The 22,308-nt window shown below is 54.2% G+C and overlaps 1 protein-coding gene across 3 annotated transcripts in view; it reads left to right on the top strand.

Moving 5' to 3' along the window:
- The first annotated feature begins 469 nt into the window (after positions 1 to 469).
- The window catches only part of GRIK3 (glutamate ionotropic receptor kainate type subunit 3), a 219,171-nt gene continuing 197,332 nt past the window's right edge, over positions 470 to 22,308 (top strand). The window contains exon 1 of one of the 3 annotated variants that reach the window (XM_032877281.1): positions 470 to 1,035. In XM_032877281.1, the coding sequence (XP_032733172.1) occupies positions 921 to 1,035 (115 nt within the window). In that variant the 5' untranslated portion in view covers positions 470 to 920. The remainder of the gene's footprint in view (positions 1,036 to 22,308) is intronic. The other 2 variants (XM_032877283.1, XM_032877282.1) reach the window with 2 other exon arrangements.

The following is a 22,308-nucleotide window of genomic DNA, read 5'->3' as shown; positions in this document are numbered from 1 at the left end:
GCTTCAGAAGGGCAACCGCTTCCCGGGTCGGTCTCCCGCCGCCGCCGTCCAGCCTGCGCCCGCGGCGTGGGAGCTGGGAAGAGAGACTCCGCAGACGGCGGGCTCCGCGTCCCTCTGCTCCGGCGGGCGCGTCTCCTCCAGCTGGTCGGGCAGCTAGGCTGCCGACGTCGCCCAGCTCACGGTGCCAGCTCTCTTGCTCCACGCCCGGCTCCCAGGCTCCGTGCCCTCGCAGATGAAGGGACTGGGGGCGGCAGGGCGGATGGGGACATCTGGGAAGCGAGGAGAGTCCTCGTTCTCCGGGCGTCCCCCTAAACCGGGTCCAGGGTCCCCTTCCCCGCCCCCTGCGCAGGTGTGAGCGCGCGAGTGTACGCCTCGGCGGGTGTGAGTGTGAAGTGTGTGTGCGCGGGGGAGTGCGCGGAGGGAGCGCGGGCGGCGGGCGGCGCGGGAGGCGGGAGGCAGGGCGCGAGGAGGGGGCTGGGAGGGAGTGTGTGCGCGCGTGCAACTCCACTCCGGGGCTTTGTGCGAGCCCGGGCGATAGCATTGGCGGCGGCTGGAGGAGGAGCGGCCGGAGAGGCGTGCAGCCCGCCCGCCAGCGCCCGGCAGCCAGGGCAGGTGGGAGCCCGCACGGGAGCCGAGCAGAAGCGAGCCGGAGCGGAGTCCGAGCGGAGCCCGGGCGGAGCCCAGGAGCCTCGCTCGCGGGCGGCCCGTGGGCGGCAGCCGGGCGGGGCGGGCGCCGGCGGGGCGGCCCCCCAGTAAGATGTGCGCGGCGCCGCGGGGCGCCCCCCACTCGCAGCGGCGCTCCGGAGCCGGGCAGCTGGGCCAGGCGGCGCCTCGGGGGCTGCTGCGCGCCCGCGCCTAGAGCTGCCGCCCCAGGGAGCCCGCCACGGCCGCGCCCCGGGCACGCTCGGCGGCGCCCAACGATGACCGCTCCCTGGCGGCGCCTCCGGAGTCTGGTTTGGGAATACTGGGCCGGGCTCCTCGTGTGCGCCTTCTGGATCCCGGACTCGCGCGGGATGCCCCACGTCATCCGGATCGGTAAGGGCTCCCCGGAGCCGCGGGTCTCTGTGCGACCGGGCGGGGGCGGAAATGGGGGGGCCAATGAACGCGATCCCAAGAGATTTTCCCAACCTCTCCGGGCAGCCGGGGCCAGGTGACCACCGGCAGCTCATCCCGGTGAGGACAAAGTTCCAAAGCCGGGGTCACGGGGCCTTACTTAGTGGAGGAGGAGGCGGCCGGGCCGAGGCGGGCGAGGGGCCCTTGGCGCGCTAGTGAGAGGCCAGACCCGGCTGAGAGTAGCGAAGCGTTCCAGCCCCAACCCGAGTGGCGGGCGCATTCCCGCACGACTGCCAGCACGACCCGCCGCAGACCGAGTTCTGGGACCCGGCTTCCCCGCGGAGCGAGAACCCTGGGGAAGGCGCCAACTTCTCTTGCCTTCTGGCTCCCCGCAGACCCCTCGCCCCCACCAGGGACAGGGCTCCAGCGGCCGCGGCGGGGACGCGGGCGACGGCTTCGCAGGACAGGGGCATTGGGTCTCCTCTCCCGGCGGCCGCCCACGTCCTCGGGGGCCCCATCCGGCCAGATAGCTTGGGGCAGAGTAGGGGCAGTCCTCCGCCGGTCGCTCCTGCGGTCGCCCGCGGCTGGGGGGAAGGGAGCGACCGAGCCTACCCGCCGCGGCTGGGAAGGCGGCGGAGGGTTGCGAGCGGCTTTGAAAGTTAGCCGAAATCCCTCCGCAGCTGGCGGCGGCTGGCGGGGCTGCGCACGGCTTTCCCCGGCTTCCGCGTCTCCGCTCTCTTCTCTTACTCCGGGCTTTAACTTTGTTGTGGCCGCCCCAGGCGCCCTGTAGGCAGCGCTCTGGGCAGTGCGGGGGGCCCTCTGGGTGCGAGGCCCGCACCCGCCAGGGCTGGGCCGGGCCTGGCCACGCGGGAGCCTCGGCCACGCAGGGCCTGCGCTCGCCGCCAGGCCGGACACTTGGGCCGCCTGGGTTCTCGAGGCGCCACCACCAGCTTCTGGCCCCGGGGCGGGCCGAGCTCTGCTGAGCCAGGGCCACCTTCCTCCCTGTGGCGGACTGCTAGAGGCGTGAGGGGGTGCAGGGAACCAAGGTGGGGCTTGGTTTCGGTACTTGAGGTTTTCCTAGGAGGCGGTCAGGAATCTGGCGGTGGGGGTCTGTCTTCGTGGCTTGCTCTTGGGCCCCACAATCTCTTGAACTCAACATCGGGATGCGGGTACAGGGCAGTTCCCAAGCGCTGCCCACGCCGGGGTCTTTCAATCCATGCTGACCGGACTGGCAGACTCACTCACATCCAACCCGGAGGCAGAGGAGTCCAGGCACGGGGCTCTGGGGACAACCCTCACGGTCAGGCTTAACCCTTTGCAGTTCAGGCTGCTCTTGTAAGCCAAAAACAAAAACAAAAACAAAACAACAAAACAAACAAACAAAAAAACACCGTCCTCTATCTCAGTTCTTTTGCCTTCTCCAGTTCCCAGTCTGGTCACCATTCCAGAGGCAAGCAGTCCCTTAGTAGTGGGCCAACACTTCTTTTATTCCATCCTTCCTTCCCTGTTTTTAGGGTGCTCTTGGGAGGAGGGAGGGGAGACCAAAAGGTGCTGTGTGCCCATCCCACGCATTGCAGGTTCCTCTTCCGTGGTTCTTCCCTCTGCAGGGGGGTGGGGGGAGCTGGCTATGCTGTAGCCCTGCCTCAGGGATGGAGGTCTTTTGAGGGCCGGGGAAGTCAGGAGCAGATGAGGACAGCCCCTAAGGATGAGCCAAGGAGGGGCAGAATGATGTATCCTTACCTGCCCCCTCTTACTGTGAAATTGACTTGCACTGGGGGCTCCTCCCTGCTCTGAGGGGAAGCCCCAGCCTGCCTGCCCTTTCTTGGGTTCAGCTTGTAAAAATGCAATTAAGGATGGCAAAGCCCTCCTCTCTTCTAATCTTCTTCGTATTAAGCCCCAGGATTAATTAGCGTGTCGGCCCAAGCCATTTATATCTGAGAGCCCTGCCCCATTTGATTCCCAGCCCGAGGACTGGGGTGCTGTGCAGATGCCAAACGTGACCGCCGGAGCTGTGCCAGCTTGGACGGAGGATGGGAAGGCTCTAAGGCCTCTGGGCTTCTCTGGAGCTTCCTGGGGAGCTCAACTCCCATCATTCTGAGCCTAGGCTGGAGCCTTAGCTGGAGCCAGGGATCCACAGTGGACATGATGCTTGCGTGTGGACACGGTGCTTGAACGCATACACACACACACACAATTGTATGCCAAAACCCAAACACACCGCCTTGGCTGGGTCTGACACCATCCTTCCTTTTCAGATCCACTCATGGGATTCCAGGACTCTGGCTGGGGCTGCAGGAATGGAGGTTCTGGAAATTGGACTCCGGAGCATGCTGGGTGCTTCTGGTTCCCCAGACGGGTGCCTGAGCCCCCTGTGCCTGGAGCTGAGCCCTCCAGCAGGCAGGCATCCCTGAACACCAGCCTGGAAGTGGGTTTTCCTGCAGGTGCCTGAGGGGCTCTCTGGGCCGGGGAGCAGCGTACCCGCCCCTGTCTTTGTGCCGTTTTGGGGGGCTGAAATTTCCTCTTAGACAAGGAGATGGATAGCTCAGCAGTGTGACAGAGTGTTCAAACAATCCATCTTGAATAGATGAATTGCATTGCTCTGTCTTTTTGTAATTGTGTCTATCAGAGGGAGAGGTCAAGGCATTGATTGCTTGGATGGTTTGCAAGTAACAAAGGAGAGTGAGGGAGAGAGCGAGGGAGAGAGAGTAATTGGATTGTAGTCTGCGGGAAAAAATGATCATTGATCATTTTTTATGAATATGTGGAAGATGTATCTGCGTGTGATTATCAAGTGTTGCTCATTGAAGGTTTTCAAGGCTTATTGTTCAGCATTTTATTATTACTGTTATCATCGTTATTATTGTTGAGATGGATTCTGGTCTTAACTCATGGAAAGCAGTTTAATGCACGGGTCCTCTCAGCCAGACGGGCTTTACCGACCTCACGTGGGAATCTGGATCTCCTGGTTACGTGACCTAGAAGCTGAAGTGGAGGGGCCCTAGGGTGGGAGCTAGGAGGCCTGGGTTTCCTGCTCTGTCTTCTGCCCATTTACTAAGCCATTTTGGTCAAATCACACTATTCTCCCCAGCCTCAAGCCTCAGTTTCCTCATCTGTTATCCATTGGGTTGGCTGTGACAGTTTGAGATATCCTGCGGCTTTGAAGTACCTCTGACAGCAGACTGGTGGGGACTGCCCTGTCGGTGACATTGTAGGTTTCGTGGTTCCCTGAGGCTCCCTCGTGTTATATGCACACTGTAGGATCGAGGGCCAGCTTGGGACTTGAAAAGGGAACCAGATAGTGGAGGCAGCAGCTGGGAACCTCTAGTGGATGATGATGCTTTCTAGCCAGGCAAGGGGAGGTTCAGAGCCAAGTGACTGCGGAGACATAAAGCAGGTGTATGTGTTGGGGGTGGGGGTGGCAGAGAAGGGCTGGCTCAACCTGGGAATGTCCGAGCATCCACAGACAGAGCAGGACAGATGAGCCTCGAGCCCCAAGCCTGGGCTGGGGAGCCCAGTGGCCAAGCGTAGCAGTCTGTCCCTGGGGAATGAGATCCCGTCCCCCAGAGTTCCCCCCACCAGCCCCGTCCACTGTCCGCATCTTCTGTGATCAGTTCACCCACATGGTCTTGAGCGTTCGTCTCCTGAGTTTGGGAGCCGTGTGTAAAACAATGAGGAATTTCTTACTGTGACTGGTGATGCGCCGAGACATTACCGCCTTGTAGGAGCAGACAGGAGCTGAATGAAGATCAATAGGGCTTCCCCCCCGACCCCCCGGAAGTAAATAGCTTCAGACAAGACCTGGGAGTGGCCCGAGGGGCCTTGGAAAGCATTAACTTGAGGAATTTCTGCCTCTACTTTCCAGCCCAGCCGCTCCTGTCAGCCCAGGCTTCCCTCCTCCTCCAAGCTGGAGTTTAATTTCTTCTTGATGCCTGCCTCGCACTGCGCTAAACAGTCTTTCGACATCAGGATGATCTGGGGTTTTTGGAGGTGGCTTATGCAGGGTGAGTCAGGCATTACGTCCTGCCTGGGCTCTTCCAAGGTCACTTGCATCCCCCTGTTGCTGGCATGACAGCTGACTTCAGAAGTCCAGCTCGCTGTGCTATTTTGAAAGGGCTTTGAGGGGCAGCTCTTTGTCCCCCACCCCACCCCCACCCCTAAGCAAGGCTGCTTAGCTGCTTTTAGGATCCTTGCTGGGGCTTGTGAGCTTCCCTGAGTCCCCGTGTTCCACAGACTCTCTGTGTTCCGGCTCTAGGAAACAAAGTCCCCCCACCCCAAGGAAGATGCACAGAGTCTCCTGTGGACGTTAGAAGTCTCCCTCCTCTTGGGCCTGGGCTCCAAGGCCATATACAGGGGAGGTGGCCCGAGGCTGCTTGGGGTGCCCTTTTGGGAGGAGACTCGGTTGTGCTCAGCAACTCGGTTTGTTTATGATCTGCTGAGGCCACACTTCCTCCATCCCGTGACAGACAGCTGCCCCTGCCTCCTGGGGCTCAAGCCTGAGTCCCGCCTTGTTTGCTCCAGACTCTCTAGAGGGACAGTGGAGAAACTAGAGCCAGGGCTCCATTTGACTGGGCAGCAGCAGCAGCACAGCAGCAGTAGCAGCAGCAGAGAAGAGCCTGGAGTGCTCCAGGCCCTGCCCAGCAACAACGAGGAGTGAAGTTCTAGGAGCAGGGTTTGTCCTCCTGATGCTGGTGTGACTGGACTGGAGCTCTGCATGGATGGAGGGGCCCTAGGGCCAGGTGCACACAGCGTCGGGGGCTCCTGGGCTGGCGTAGCCCTTCTCCCAGGTGCCAATTCCCCCTCAGCAGCACTAGGGGGCAGTGTGCCTGTGTTGAGGTATCCGTGTGTGTCTCCTGCCTGGGACCCCACCTGGGGCTGGAGCAACATCACATCACACACAACAGGGACAAAATGAGGGCCGCAGTTTACAGAGCACTTACAAGGTTTCAGGTACCCTGGGGTTCCAAATGCTGACCAGCCATGCGGGGGGATAGTAAGCGTTCAGTAAATGCAGCTGCTGCAATGTCCCCCCACCCTCCCGCCCCCGCTCCCCCATCTTACTTAGCCTTCGCTGCCCCACAGGCATTGTTTCCTTTTTGCAGATGAGGAAACTAAGCTTGGCAAAGTCGCTTACTTACTTGCCCGAAATCACAGGTCCAGAGAGAGAGAGAGAGACACAGGATGGGAACCCCCGGCAGCCTGACTCCAGGTCCCGTGCGTCTGACTGTATGATTGGAAGTGTGAAAGCACCGGGTGGCAGAGGTGCTGAGCAGAGCTCCCCAGTCCCCATGGCTCCGGGTGCTGCATGTGGCCTGGTAGGGCTGGGCTCTGTCTGGCCTGGTGCTGGAGAGGGCTGTGTGGATTCTGCGATGTTTAACCCTGCCAGTGCTGGTTTTCAGAGTCCCGCTGTCCTTGCGGATGGCCGTGTGGCAGATTTGCTTCATCTAGAGGAAAGGATGGGTGGTCTTTGCCACCCCTCCCACCAACACACTCATATGGACTCCATCCCACTTGTTCGGGCTTCTGGACTCTGTCCAATGCTCCAGTTCAAGCCTGAAATGAAGGATGGCCTTTCCCTTGGGGATGGCTGCCCCCCCCAACCCCTGCCATAGGAATCCCTCTCCTCTGGGGACTCCTGCCTACTCACCCCCTTGGCAACCACCAGGCTGTCCTCACAGACATCGTCAGAGCCTTGCAGAAAGGGCCCCATGGCTGTGTCTCCCCCCACCTCCATCCTTCAGCCAGTGAGCTGGCAAGAGCAGGTGGTCGGTGAATTGTTCTTTGTTCTTCCTTTTCCCCTCACCTCCCTTTACCCTCCCCAATCCCAACCCCTCCCCCTTCCAACATCCTTTCCAGGCTAATAGGTTTTATGGTCGTTTGATTTTTTTAAGCAAGAGTCACATTCCGACCTTCTAGATAGAGCTCGCTTGCCAGGAATTGAGACCGGTGGACAGAATTCGGGGCAGGCCCACTGACACCGGGTTCTGGAACCTGCGCTCTCTCCCAGATTCTCTGGGCCGGGTGTGGGCACCTGGATGCAGCCCTTCTGCCAGGCCACCTCTACAAGAGCAAAGGCAAATTCAAATTTACCTTTCTCGTCCACCATATTCCTTCTATCTGGGGGATGCAGGGAGACTGGGGTGATGGTGGCCACCAGGGACGGAGTGGTTCTGAAAGTGGGGGAAAACTGCACTGCTGAGAGCCCCTGGAGAGGTGACAGGTTTGAAACAGGCACAAGCAGATGGGTCATGTTATTTCCCAGGACCTGGTTTTCCCCATCTGTAAAATGGGGATGATACCATCTGCCTCCCAGAGTCAGAGAGGTAGGACGTCTTTGCAGAAGAGCTTAAATGTTGCCCCAAGACTGGCCTTTGTTCTTGCTGGTGGTCACCGGGTGTGACAGCAGCACAGGGCCTGGATGGGGGGGGGGGTGAGTGAGCAGGCTGGGGATAGAATTTCAGCAGGCTCTTACATAGTGACCGTGGGCCAGCGCCCCTGACCGCAAGAGGGGGCCCTTGCTGAAATGTTGTGCCCCTGAGAGACTCATGGGCTGGACCAACACCTATGCTTGCTCACGGAGTCTCTGCTTTCTTCTGCTTCTCCTTGTGCTCCAGAGACAAAATTCTATTGGAGTGGAAGTGTGGAGACTGGGTGGAGGCCCAAGGGGTTGGGTTTGAGGACCACAGGTCCTTCTGATCTTGCTTTTGTTAACCTTTGGCCCCATTCTATAGCAGCCATGACCCAGAGCAGCTCAGCAACCCCCCCCCCCGGTTTTATTTCCTTTGGAGTTATGTCTGGGGTCCCCCTGCCTCTGACTATAAGCCTGGCAGTCCTCTCTCCCCAAAGGTCACTCTGCCACATTCTCCGCCTTGCTTCCTTGGATCTCTCTGCCTTGTTTGCCAGGGCTGACTGGCCTTGGCTGGGGTTAGGCTCGTGGGTGTGTCTAGGGCTTTCTCCTGGGCATGAGTGTCCTGCCTCCCGCATTGGACAAGAAGCTGCCCCAAAGGGTGGAAGGGCGCCTCTCCCACCATCACTACCAAGAGGCGGAATGAGTTGTTTTGGAGTCAGATAATATATTTCGTTGGTTCTAAGATGGACTTCCCACCTCCACCTTCTCACTTCCCTGAAATCACTGTGTGTCCCATGTCGTAACTGAGATCACGTACAGGATTTTTTTCTTTCTTGGCTCCTCAAAACATCAGGGTGCATCTGGGGTTTGGCAAAATGTGGTGGATCTGAGTTAGGCTGTGAGTCTGACATGTCTGCGCCTTGTGACGTTGGGCAAGTCATGTGACCCCGGAGCCTCCGTTTCTTCCTCTACGAGGTAGAAATACTACAATTAGGCAGAACCGTATTCAGATGTTTTTGACCTGCAAAAATTTCATATGGTGGAACCTTACAGTATCATCTTCCCAGACTTAGTGTGAGGATTAAAGAAGATAAAGTGTCTAAAGCTGTTTGCACGGTGCCTGATGTTTAATAAATGTTAGGAGAGAAAGGATCCTCTCAGGGTGGGGGCCATGTCTCTGCCGTCAGACTATGAGCTCTGAGGCTTATGTACCCTCTGCCTTGGGGCTAACCCTGGTGCCCAGTACTCCGTTCAGCTCAGTACATGGCATTTACCCACTGCCTGCACACCTGTGTGTCCCACAGCGGAAATGGTAGGATCTGGCTGCCTGTGACCATTATCCACGGCATTAGGGAGAGAGAGAGAAGGAGGTGCCCTTCAGGATGCTTCTGCATGTTAGCTCCCAGACTCCTCCTGGCCTGCTATTTATCACATACCTGCAGCCCATGGGCATATTTGCAGCTTTTTCGTTGAAATGCATTTTCATGTGTTCAGAGCTGAGAAGACCCTGGTTGTGGGATTGTCTGTAGGAATTGATCCCGGGGAGTCCTGATCCATCCTTCTTGGAGATGAAGTTCCATCGCGCGTCTTGGGCAGGCGGGTGCAGCCCAGAGAGGATCTGCGGCTGAAGGCTGGACCTCAGGGGATAGACACTGCTGTCTCTGCTGGGAGACATCAGGTAATGAGGCCAAGGCAAGAGCCGGGGAGGAGAGAGTCCCCATGGTGATCATACAGATCGGAGATAATGAGATGGAGTGAGATCCGGGGGGAGTGGCAGCTTCGACTCCAAATCCTTTGGTGCCATGCTGAATGGTGGCTAAGGAAGGCAGGGGGAAAAAAGGGAGCGAGAAGGAGCTAAGATTCTAGTTTGTGTGAAGAGGGTTCCAATCCATAGGAGACAATTAAGTCTTGCGCTATTAAAGGGACGGATGTAGACAGGCTGCTGATGGAAGGGGGTTTATAGAGTTCTCAGAACAACTGCAGGGATGAGCTCTTTAAATATGGGAACGAGGGGGACTTGTGCAAAGCCTTCCTGCATCTGCTTTGCAGAACTGAAATATGCTATTCCAAAAAGCCTGCCCAATTGGGCGGAAAAGCAGGAGCAGGGAGCCAAGGACTTCCCAGGGCTCCACGGCATCACAGCATCACATTTCCTGTCGGTGGTGGAGAATCACAGGATTGAGGCTGAAAAGGACCCCAGGGGTCATTCTAGGCCTCTGGTTCTCAAACATCAGCATGCATCAAAATCACCTGGAGTGCTCGTTAAAATCCAAATCGCTGGGCCCCACCTGCAGAGCTTCTGATTGGGTGGGTCTGGGGGAGGCCTGGAATTTTACATTTTTAACAGGGCCCCAGATAATGCTGATGATGCTCATCTGTGGCCTACCCTGTGAGGACCACTGTTGTAAGTCACTGCAGGACCCCCTCCTTACGGGTGGATCTCTGGTCTCTATTGAATACCACCTGAGACAGGAAGCTCACTACTTCAGACTCTGTTTTGTTCCTCACTGCACATGTTTTGGTTGATTATCATCTTTGTTGCAAGTTTCCCCCTAAAATTCATCTCCCCGCAGTTCTGGGGAAGGCCACAGAACTTGGATGTTGAGAGTGTAGGTTTGGAGATCCACCTGTCTGAGTTTAAACCCTCTTTGTCCTCCAGACTCTGACACTTTGGGTAAGTCACTTAACTTCTTGGCCTTAGCTTTCCTCACCTGACAAATGGGGATAACAATAGATTTGACCTCATGGGGTTGTTGTGAGAATGAATCTGCCTGGCACCAGAGAAGTTGTCCGTGCACTTTCACAGTCCAGTATTGTGGGTCAGTTCGCCGGTTCTGGAATCTGCCAGCCCCTGACTTCAAAGCCTGCCTCCATCACATCCACCCACCCCGGGTGATCTTGGGCAAATTAATCTCTCATAGTAATGATAAAATAACAACAACAATAATAATAGCATCCGCCTCGCAGGGTTATTTTAAGGCTTAAATGAGTTAATGCTATACAGTGTTTAGACCACAGCCATGGTGAACACTTAACAAATGCTGTCCATTAATCTTATATTACGATCCCCATGCCCACTGATTCTGGTTCGTGTTTGCTCCCTATCCCACCATGCAACCCTATGGAAATGTAAAGGCATTTCTCCAAATTAAAATTTTCCAAATTGAAGATGCTCAGTTCTAAAAAAAAAAAAAGTCTTCATTCTTCCCCCAAAAAAGATGTTCCGTTCTTCCTCCGAGGTGTTGAGAGCTATCCATGGTGCTGCCTGTGAGTTGCACCCAGTGAGTGCACCGCTTCCTGGGGTCTCGGCTGCCACGTCTCCTTGTACGATCCGGACCACCATCTCCAACCACTCGATAGTTATTCCGCCTTGCCCAGTTATGCTGAGCTGGTGGTCTCTTGAGATCACCTGGTCTTCTGCACAGGCATCACTGCTGATCTATAACTTCTCTCATCTCCCCTTTGGCAGTTGATCTTTGGAGCCTAAAGGCAGGACCTGTCATTTATCCTCGGTAAATCCTATCATTGAACCTTCAGGCGGTTATTCTCACTTGTTGTTTCTGGACCACCAAAGCCCATTCTGGCCCCTCCATCCTCAGAAGGTAGACATGAATTTCACCCTCTTCGTCCTCCCACCCCAGGGGTCTGTGGTAGGGGAGAGGCTGAGTGGTTGTGGGCCTACACTACTGTTGGGGCTAGAATCCTGTGCTCTGGGCAGTACAGCTTTTGTGGCTCCCTTTCCGCTCTGTGCCGTTGGAACCTGGGATGAACCCGCCTGCCCTCCCTTCAGTTGTGTCTGCCAGCAACACACCAGGCAGGGTATGACCAATGTCAGAGTCTGTTGGCTTAATTCAGTGATCTTTGGGCCACTATCCTATACTTTAACCAGCTTCAAAACCCCACTAGCTTGCTTTTTGCTTTCAGATCCTTCATCTCCTCCTCTGGTTGGCAGACTTAGTCTCTGTCTCTCCTTGCCTCACCCACACTCTCTGCTCCACTCTACCGAGCACCCAGGTCTTCAGGGGTCACTGTGCCTTCCTTCCCACCCTGGGCCTCTACTCTTGCTGTTCTTTCCAAGCAACTCCTAGTCATCCTTCAGATTTCAGCAAATGTGCCTCTTCCTGCAGGAAGCTTTTCTTGACTCCTGCCCACTTCTGTGGGTCCCCACAGCACCCTACATTCCCTTGTCATAGCATTTACTATACAAGAGGGACCCAGATGGCTTATTCCCAACTTTATCCGTGTCTCTAGTTAGTACATGACTAACAACTATTTGTTGAGTAGATGAACGCATGGGTGGATACAGTCATTTGAACAGAAGTTCACCCACCTGCTCTGATATTCAGCTCCACACCTTTTCCATCTGGTCAGCAGGATTGTGTGAAAGACATCATTCGATTCTTCTACTAAGTCAAAGTTCTAGTGAAGTCTTTGGTGTCCTGACATGCTAATTCAGCACCCTCTACACTAAGACTTTTTCCACGTAGTTAGCTTGGGCAGAACTGGACTATTTAGAGGAGCAGGTCCTTCTTTTCCCCAGGCCTAGACTGGTCTTTACATCCATTGTCTGGTTTGTATCATCATGATTCTCCTCTTGAGAGGGACACAAGCTGTCTACTTCAAGGAGAAACTGAAGAAGAGCTCACGGCCTCACCCGTCCCTCCTCCCCACCAGCCCCTCAGCATCTTTCCTGCTCCCTCTGGAAAGTGAGCCAAGAAAGGGAACTTCTGCTGTTTGTCCTTAACCAAGCAGGTCACTCTGGATGGCTGGCAGGCAGGATCAGGCCTCTCCGTTTTCTGTCTCACCACGTCACTTCCTCCTGCTAGGGTGTGTGTGTGGATAATAGGTCTCCTTGTCAGCTCTGTGGAAAGCAGAGGTGTTAATAGTTGACCTGGAGATTCAGGTTGTATAGACAGTCAGCCTGGGCCCGGGGTTGTGCGGCATCTGGGTTCTTGGGAGTGTGAGTGTGTACACGTGTATATGTTTGTGTACTTAGAAGAAATGACCACTTGAAGGTTTGCTTCTCTAGCATACAGTTCCCAAGGTGCGGCTCAACAGCCATTCTTTATCCGAATGAGCCCAAAGAGTAACTGTAGTGACTTTCCTTTGGGTCAGTGGGAAACTGAAGACTTCCGTGGTGCTCCCAGTTCCTGGCAGACTGGGCCGATGGGTCTGCCATATTTGTGTAGCCGAGAGTGAGGCCGGGCCAGGTTCGCGCTAGAGCCCTGGGCTTCCCCTCTTGTGCTGCACAGCACCGGGCTCTCCCCTGAGGCCATGCCCTCCCCTTTCTTGCTTCCTTCCCCAAGGAAACAGATGACACATTATGAGCAGAAAGAGCCTGTTGCCTACATGGCCATTTTTCCTGCCCAGTTTAATAGAGGTGACAGCCGTCTATTTTACTTGTCTCGTAACATCGAATCAGTAAATAAAATATGGGTGAACTCTCAGGTTTAGCTGAATTATGGCTGGTCCATGGGGATGGAGGGCTGGGGAGAGCTGAGCAGAGAGATTGAATCCCTGGCTTGTTGCAAGAGAGGCTGAGCCTTGTGTCCTCTTCTGGCTCCAGGAAATCTTTCACTGTTGAAGAAGGCCAGGCAAGGTCATCCTGTTGACAGTCTCTGAGTTCATGGAAATCCAGATCCCAAAGAGGGGGTCCCCAAGTGTTGGAGCTAGAAGAGTATATAGAACCTGTTTTTACTCTTTACTATCATAGATTTGGAAACTGAGGACTAAAAGAGGGACATGCTTTGTGCCTCATCCCTTGGGGAGCCATAGGAGAATCAGATGAAAACATGGGTCTCTGACCCCCAAGTCTACTGAGAAAACTCCATCCCTGTTCCTATCTCACACACACGCACACATGCACATAGGCGTGCACACATTTGAAGCTTTAAATTTGCAGTCTTGAGATAGAGACTCGGTTTTTCCAGTGCTGAGAAACAGACCTACGAAACATTTTTCCACATTGAGGGGGAAATACGAAACCAGATTCATCTGTGTTTAGAAAGGCTCTTAGATAATTGATACACCCTATGTAGTTCCCCAAGAGACCAGGAGATTTAAGGTTCACCCCAACCTCTGGGTTCAGCACCACGGAGAGCAGTCAGGCCCTGGGGTACGGAGTGGGCGTCATGTCCCACTGACTCTCCTAGCAGGGGTGATGTGGTTGTTGTCAGGTCTTGCTAAACAGGCATTCTTTTTCCAAATGCTATTCCTCTAGGACTCTGGTGTTCATAAACCGGACTGAGATGTTTAGCAGGCACACAGTAGGCTAGTAAGAATGATTATTTGTGGTCATTTAAATCAAGTAATTCACAGTAAAAGAAAATGAAGAGGACAGATAGAATTTTCTCCCTCCTCCTCCCACCCCCAACATAAATTGTTCCTAAGCCTTTGGTGCCTTGTACGGCTTGTCTGCTAGGGAGCAGCAGCAGATGACAAAACGAGTGAACATTCTATTGTCAAAGATCACACCTGATACCAAGCGTCTTTGCTCAGCTTGTCAGCGTCAGCTTTCACATTGCATTTGGTAAGCACGCTTGTGTTATGTATTTTTATCCTGCTAAATGTGATTCCTTAAAAGTATTTTGTGTGTTATTATTTTCTGAGTTGTGGAACCCTGCATACCTATAATAGAGCCACATTTTCTGCTAGTAAATAAAATTACTCCTAGCTCAATGATGGGAATTAAACGTGTCACAGCTTCGTGGTTTTCCCCAAAGAACCCCACAAGTCCCAGGTGCTCTGCCACCTGGATGTGTCTGAGAAGGCTGGCAATGGGGCTGGGTAGTGACAGAGGTCTCTCCTAGACAGGAAAGGCACTCCGGGAGTGGCCTCCACCTACCTCAAAGAAAGGGAACCTTTTGTCAGTCACTGAGATGCTGGGAGCTGGCTGGAACACCTGGCCTAGAAGCCCAAGGGCACAGGATTCTGAGAATACCTGAGTGACAGAGTCAGAGGAATTGGCACATGCCTCTGAACAAGGAGCGGCATTTAAGCCAATGGGTTCTGAGGAGGCAAGATGGCCCCTTTCAGTCAGAGCAGATTGATGTGGATTAGGCAGAGGGGACATGGGCTAAGGTGCTTGCAGAACAGGACTACTTCCAGGCCCTGGCTGGAGAGATCTCAGTGAGAGGGGATGGAGGGGATGAGGGTTTTCCCCCCCCTCCTCCTGCTTGGATTCATAGGATCAGAACAATTTGCTTTGAAAATGTGGCTATTTTTATGCTGTTTGTAATTTAGTGTCTATTTCCTGCTGTTTTCACATGGACTCTGGGCTGACTCATTGATTCACCAAATATTTATGGAGCGCCCACTCCGTGGGCTGTGGAGTGCACCGGGAAGGGGGTTGTGGAGGGTCTGGGGGTGGGAGGCAGCCTCCCTGGACCTGGTGGTAACTTGTTGGCCTCTTGGTAAGTCCATGTAAGTGACTTTCAGGGATGGCTCTGGTTCCTTGAAAATGAAGATATGTGGAGTGCAGACCAGAGCCCCACACTGAGATCTTCCTCACTCTCCTGGGTGCTGGGGAGGAGCTGTAAGGCTCAGAGAGGAGAAGGAACAAGTTAAAAGTCACATAGCAGAGCCAGCTGGGAAGCCACGTCTCTTCCCTTGCGACGTTCATGCCCATGCTCCTGCTGGCCTTGCTCCTTTGAAAGCATGTTACCCCTTCCATTGTTCTGAGACTTCCTTCGCTCCTGAGCTGTCACACCCCATTCTCAGATACCCACTCAAGGCTCATTTTGGCCAGTTTTCTGTCTCATGTCAGAGCGGAACCTTCAACTTTTCTAGATGAGACAGGTGCATGTATAAGTAGGGAGGAGAGATGGGGGTAGGCGTTGGCATCCCATTTTTGTCTCCAAAGAAAGGCTTTTCTTTCTGGCTGATTCAGATTCTTGCTGCTGCAGTGTAAATCCGTCTCGTCCATGACATGATACGGCCATTTGTGGAGTTTGGGAAGGAACATCTCGATTGGGAGCCGGTAGCTTTGGGGACTGTAGCAAAGAAGCTCTCAAACAATTAAGTTGAAATGGCTACACTTGCCCTCACGGGGGCTTGGGCAGATTTATAATATTTTCTTTCTTAAAAAATTGGGATTTTTTTCATGGAGACAATGATTTATGGAATAATCAATTTCTTTATCTACCTAATCCATTGGAGCGATCCGTCAGCACAGGCATCCATCTCCTCCAGAGGCTGGAGAGGGCAGACAGCCTTTGAGCCTGACTCACCCAGCAGAAGGTGGCTTTTTCTGTGCTGCTTTGATCCCAGAGTGTGGATCTGAGGCCTGCAGAAAGGAAGGTCTGGGGCTCCTGCAGTCCACTCTTTGAGCACAGATGGTAACACTTTCTCCTCCTCCATGTCAGCCACACCTGGAGAGGAGTAAGGTCCAGCACTCGCTGGCCCCATAGTACAGGTACAGAGACCAAGAGGAAGGTCAAAACCCAAAGCTTGGAGATGTGAAGGCAAGGGTTGTCATCCCTTAATCTCTGAAGGCTGTTGTGTAGGAAGGTGAGCAAACCTGGTCTTAGAAGTCCCAGCAGAGAGAATTGGAGCCAGTGGGAGGATGGCCCAAGAAGGCAGAATTTGGTTCAATACCAGCCATCTCATAAGGCTATTTGAAGATTAAGTAAGATAACCTCAGGGGGAGGGTGGTAGTGAGCTTCCTGTTAGGGGAGGTAATCAAGAACAGATTGGCCAGGGATGTTACTGAGGGGCTCTGAATTCCTTTCACAGTGAAACTGCAGGCATCCCCAGCTGGGCAGCTAGAGAGGCTATAAAAACCCAGGCTTTCTACGTTGCCTAGAAGGAACATACCTGGTGTGTTGATACAAACTCCACGAACTCACAGACTCTGAGCTCAGAGGGGTGGTTGTGAGGAGTCATCTTAAGGTCAGACTCTTTTTGTCCTGCCTGTCTCCTGGAGCAGTTTGTCCCTTGGCAGTGCCCAGAGGTCAGGAGGAGACTGGTGGCTACAGCCAGCTCCGGGAAGGACCTGTCAACAATTTTGAGCAGTCTAACGCTAAACACACTGGCACGCCTGATGTCCCGGCGTCTCTGTGCAGTAGGTGTGATAACCTTCTTTTGCAGAGGTAGGAACCGAAGTCTACAGGAGATGGATGGTCCAAGGTCATACAGCTGGTAGGGGTGGGGGCTCTGTCTCATTCACACGAGTACACAGCAGCTATTTCCTCCTCAAGCCTTTACTGCGCACGTACTATGTGCCAACCCTGGGCCAGGTGCTGGGACCATCAGGGTGAACTGTATAGACATGGTCCTTGCCCTCATGGAGCTTGCAATCTGGCAAGAAAGACAGACATCAAAGAGTCACTGCAGGTTCAAGGCATGTTATAGAAGGGAGGCACAGACTGCACGAGAGAACATCGGGAAAGACTTTCTGGAAAAAGTGATATTTGGGCTGAGACGTGAGGGAGGAGGAAGGCACAGTGACATCACGGTGATGGGGAGAAGTGAGGGCTGTGTTCTAGGTGGAGAGCATAGCCTGTGTAGACAGCCAAGGAACAGACAGTTGTGTTGAGTTGAACCATGCAAGACAATCAGCTCGTAGGTCAAAGCGTGGCCAAAGAGCAGCATTTCATGTGTTCCAGACTTGTATTTAGAAAACTCAAGGAAGAGTTTTCTAAATGGAGTGGATAGAATAAAGGGAGGGGCATGTGGAAATATAAGCCCTTAGTAGTGGGCCACATGTAAGCCTCTATAAGCCATGTGAGGAGGGTAGACTTTATCCCAAGGGTCCTGGGGAGCCATTGAGGACTGTCAGAAGGGAGCAACATAATCAGATTTGTTCCTTTGCAAAGTCATCCCTGTGGCTGTGTGGTGTGACTACAGGGGCGGGGGGTGTGAAAGTGGAAGCTGGGGGGCCATCAGGAAGCTGTTTAAGTAGTCCAGGTGAGAAAGGACAGGATGCTGTGTGGGCAGATGGAGAGTTGTTTAAGAGATCAGGTGTCTTCATTCCTGGTCCAGAGCTCTCCCCAGAAGCCGGCTGTTCCCTTGGCCCCAGGCCTGAACCCAGGAAACCAGGTCATGGTACATATGAATGGACCCTCCACAGAACTATGCACTTGTTTTCTGAGCCCTCTGTCTATGGATATCACACCTGGTTGTCTGACAGCTCAGCTGGGCCTTCAGCCCCACTGCATGGTTCCCTGGTTGGACCAGAAAACCCTTGGTGTGTTCTGTCTCATGGTACGCATGACAATGAGCATTCCATGGGCTGTAGGCTGCTCACAGTCTCTTCCAGCAGGCCGATAGGACTTGGAAATGTGGTCGCCTGGCCAGACCTTCTGCAAATCCTAGGTCTTTCTGACAGCCTGGCCAGGAGGCTTGAGAAAGGAAATCCCGTCTGTCTCTACTTTCCTCTTCAAAATCTATGAGGGGCCGGGAGCTTCTCTGTGGGTGAGCTGAAACCCTTCTCCCACTGAGGACGGAGCCCTCCTTCTCCTTGGCAGAAGTTGGGGGTAGTGAGAGCTCAACCTGCAGGACAGACGCTGGGGTCAGTGCCCCCGAGGACTGCAGCATCAGGCAGGGGTGGGGGAGGAGGGACAGCCACACGCGGATCTGGCCGGGCTGTGCTTCCCTTACAGTTTCCATCTCCAGCCCCAGTTGCTAACACAATGTTACTGTGCTCCTAGACATAACAAGAGTGATGTGTTAGAGGCTCGTGATGTGCCAGACGCTGTGCTAAGCATCTTCCTGACATTCATTCACTTAACACAGCAAATCAAAGAGGTAAGGACTTTGTTCCCACTTTAGAGACAAGGAAACAGAGCCTGGCGGAGTGCATGCAGAGAAAGCATTCAGAAGTGTTCATTGATACCATCATTGTCATCCATCATCATGGCTGGCAAATAACAGCTACCAGGACCTGTCACAGAGCCTGGCATAAAGTGGGTACTCAGGGGATATTTCTTGAATTTGCTTATACAGATTTGGGCAGAAAATGGGGTGAGTGGTCTGGGTCAGGAAAGGGGGAAAGCTTGGGAAAGGGGTCTTTCCAGCTTTCTGGATCATTGAGAATCTCTTGCTCCCATCTCCCACCCCTGGCAGGTGGGGCTGTTTCTGCCTTCTTGCATCTTCTGTGCTTCCCACCTGAATGCCCTCCCCTCTGGCCTCCTGCCAAATTTCTGTTTTCTCATACTTCCTGTTCTGTCACCTCCTCCAGGAAGCCTCCTCTGATGCACCTGGGCAGAGGCACAATTTCCTCTGGGCCTCCTGGAGCCTCACTCCAGCCTCCTTTTTACAGCCTCCTTTTTATAGGTGCAGAAATGATCTCCTTCCCCTTGAGCCCCTGGTGGCCCCAGAGCTCACAGGGAAGCTTGGGTACCTTGTGTGTTTGCTTCCAACTGTTGTGTTTTGTTTTGGTTTTTTTTGTTTTGTTTTGTTTTGTTATTAATACAACAACGGCAACATCTTTGGCTGGTGTGCTTGCTTGAAAATGAACTTCTTTGCCTCGAATTTAAGGAATTCCACTCCTGAACTCTTTTTCTAGGTTCTGCCCTCTCCCACCTGCACCCCCATCAATTTAATTTTAAGCTGAATTAGTTTTCTAAGTTGAGTTAGCCAACATTCCAAAATTGGGATGTTTTATGTAACAGTTTAGGTTTCTGGCTTTCTTTCCCCCGTTGCCACATGCCACAGCCCCCACCTGTCCTTACAGCACATCCCCTGACATAGGGTCATTCACGGTCATGGTCAGGCATGAGCTTGCGTGCAGCAGCATTGAGAGGGAAAGGGGAAGCATTTTGTGTGACTGTGTTTTTATTATCAGGAGCGAAGAAGAGGCAGAGCAAGGGGGCCGTCTATTTCAAATGTCTGTGTCTCGCCAGCCCTGCTTCCCAGTAGGGTTCCTTTTGTCTCCCCGCAGGCACTGGGTCCCTGAACCTCACCAGGACCAGGAGTTTCTCAAAGGCAAGGACCTTATCTCATTCCTCTTTATCATAATGGTAAGAACGAGCATTCTCAGAGCCTTCCCATTCCCCTCTCCATCTCATTTAACCCTTAAAAGGTTCCTAAGGTCAGTGCCATTATTCCGTCTTTCCAGTGGAGGAATCTGAGCCTAGCACAGGGAAGGACCCATTCGGGAAGGAGTGGTTGACAGATTTGAATGCCGGTCTGCCTGGCTCCAGCTTGATTCCCCTGAGCGATCCCAGCAGCTCACCAAGCGAGGCCCACAGTAGACAACTCAGTGCCTCACAGATCACACTGAATCCCAGAGTCATGGATGGACTGGAGGCTGGGATAGGTCCTCCCAGCTGTGGACGGTGAGTGGCATGTTTGGGATGCTCCTGGCTCTTCCTTGGGCATCTGGATGGCTCCAAGTGGTGCTGTGCGTCTCGAGGCAGCATTACCCAGAGTTAAGTTAACATGTTCCAGGCAGAAAATCTGCTGCGAGTCCCTTCACATTACCGTGTCTTTCAGGCACCAGGAGATGGGGGGAGCATTCTAATAGCCTCTGTCCTTGCCTGCTGCCTGTAGGCCTGGCCGTGGCCACAGGCCCACCGTGCCGACACAGTCCCAGCCACTAACCAGGCCTGGAGAAGAGGCCACGCAGACACCCACTCTTTCCCTCTTGCCTCCAGGCTCTGAGTAGGGGACACAAAGTAGGAGGCCCCGCACAGCCTCCATTTCTGCTTGGCCAGGGTTGGGGAGAGCAGGGAGAGGCTGTGCCCACAGCCTGGCAAGGGTACCTATAGGGAGAGGGTGGGCTGGCTGGTGTCATGGGTCAGGCAGCAGCTGCAGAGGGAAGCTTTAGCAAGGAATGAAGGGCCGGCTCTGCCTGGGAGAGTGTCTGTGAATCTCGCTTTGACCAGACACATTCAACTTGAGATTCTAGACATCTGGCCTTTCTGGGTCTGGCAGCGGGTCCCCTCACCGGGAGGACAGCCGTGGCTGTTGTTGTTAGACATCACGGCAGGTATGAGGCGTGGCTGCCTTATTCCTGTCACCTTCTCGGAGCCTGCCTAAGGTCTCCTGGCTGCACAGTTCAGGGCCTCCGCCCCAGGGGCTGAGCTCAGCACCCCCCTGCCCCACCCCACGGTGGGACCCGAAGGTCTCCATTTCTGGAAATTGTGGTAGCCCTCCAGGTCTGATTGTGGAAGTCTGTTTGAGTAGCCTTATTTCTTCCCAGTGCTAAGCGGTCATGCGGGGGCCGTCAGCCCCAGCACCACGTCAGTGGATCTCGGGTTTCCACCTCCCGGGGTCTTAGGCCTGTAAGAGGAGTGAGAAAACAATGGAACATGCCACCTCCCTCAGGGTCAGAACTTCCCGTGCCAGCTGGAAGTGACTTGGGAACACTGTTAAAGGTGAGACACAGCCCCCTTGCCTGGGGTCATGCCAGCCCTCTGGGGGACATGAGAAGAGACCAGGCAGGGGACCTTCCAGAGCCCCCCAGCTTCTCTGTGCTTTAGCTCATGGTCTCCAGGAAGACAGGCTTCCTCTCCCTTGGGGTGGGCAGCATGGCCTCTGTCATCGACTCATCCCTGCGGACAGGCTCCCACTTAAAACAAAGAAGCAAAAAGAAATGATAGACCAGGACCAGGAAAAAACAACTGCTAGTGCTTACCAGGCGCCTACAGCTCTGGGTGGTATAGAGCAATTCCGAGTGCTCATTCTTTAGTCCTCATCAAGACCCTGTGCGATGGCCCAAGTATCCCCATGTTGTAGGTGAAGAGCTTATGGTTCAGGGAGATGAAAGGATGGGCCCGGGTTACTCAGCCAGCAGGTGGCAGGGCCTGGGTGCGTCGCGTCCTAGAGATCAGCCTCCGAGGCCCGGCCCTCAGCCATTCACACCAGGCCGTGGCTACCTCCTTAGAGAAAATCCGGGGTACTGGGGAGTATGGATTTTTCCAGATTCCTGAACCTAGAGTCCTGATAAAACCCAGGCAGGAGCTTCCTGGGCTTTAGGATCCCTTGATGCTAAGACAGGAACAGGATGTTTAGACTCTATTTTGAGCCCACTGTTTTCATCCCCGAATGAACCCGTGTAGATGAATTCTGAGCAAGAGACAAAGAGTGAGTCAGGAAGAGGAAGCTGGTGTTTGAGACAGAGACACTCAGAACAGAGGAGACAGGGAGAGACAAAGAGATAGGAGAGAGACAGAGAGGAGAAAGGGAGACTAAGCACGTTCGGTACGGAGACAAGCAAGCTCTTAGTCGCCTGGTGGGGTCAGAACGACCTCATAGTCAAAGGGGCAGGCGCAGGTGTCTAGATGCCCACTTGGGATTGCCTCTCTCTGGTGCCCCATCAGTGCCTCAGGCTTCCCTGCTTATCTCCAGCTGCTCAGCAGAGGCCGCTGGGTGTGGTTTACCTTCTATTGGTGGATGGGCACCATATGCAAAATCCTTGAGGTTGTACCAGCCTGGCAGGGTGGGGTTCACTGGGTTACAGACAGAGTTGTCCCAGAGGAACCAGTTCTTCCAAATGGGATCCGTGTGAAGAGATATCTGGGAGTCGGCCGGAAAAGGAACTCTTATGCATAGAACACACCCATGTTGGTCGGTTCTCAGAAGCTGGTCTGCAGCTCGTCTCGCTCGCCTGGCTCCTTCCTGCCTCTCTCCCTCCCCACAGCTTTCCTTCCTTCCATAAGTGCTGGTTGAGCACCCCTATGTGCCAGGTGCCCCAGGTGCTGGGTCTAGAGGGACGAGAGTCCCTTCTTCATGGGATCTTGTCTAGTCTATCTGGGATGATGAGCAGTAAGCAAGTAAACAGGCAAGTAAATGCACAGTTGGAGATTAGAGCAAATGCTCTGCAGGAACATACTTGAGAGGCCACTCTGTGCTTCTGGAAGCAGGGAGGGCCTCCCTGAGGAGGTTGCATTCAGGCGGAGGCCTGCAGAGTGGGAGGAACGGCCATGGGAAGGATGCAGGGGAGCGTTCTTAGCAGAGGGAACGGC

Source organism: Lontra canadensis, unplaced genomic scaffold, assembly GCF_010015895.1.
Source record: "Lontra canadensis isolate GAN:19392208 unplaced genomic scaffold, GSC_riverotter_1.0 scaffold60, whole genome shotgun sequence".
NCBI lineage: Eukaryota > Metazoa > Chordata > Mammalia > Carnivora > Mustelidae > Lontra > Lontra canadensis.
Note: the sequence above shows the minus strand (reverse complement) of the source record. Positions and strands in the feature narration are given on the sequence as shown.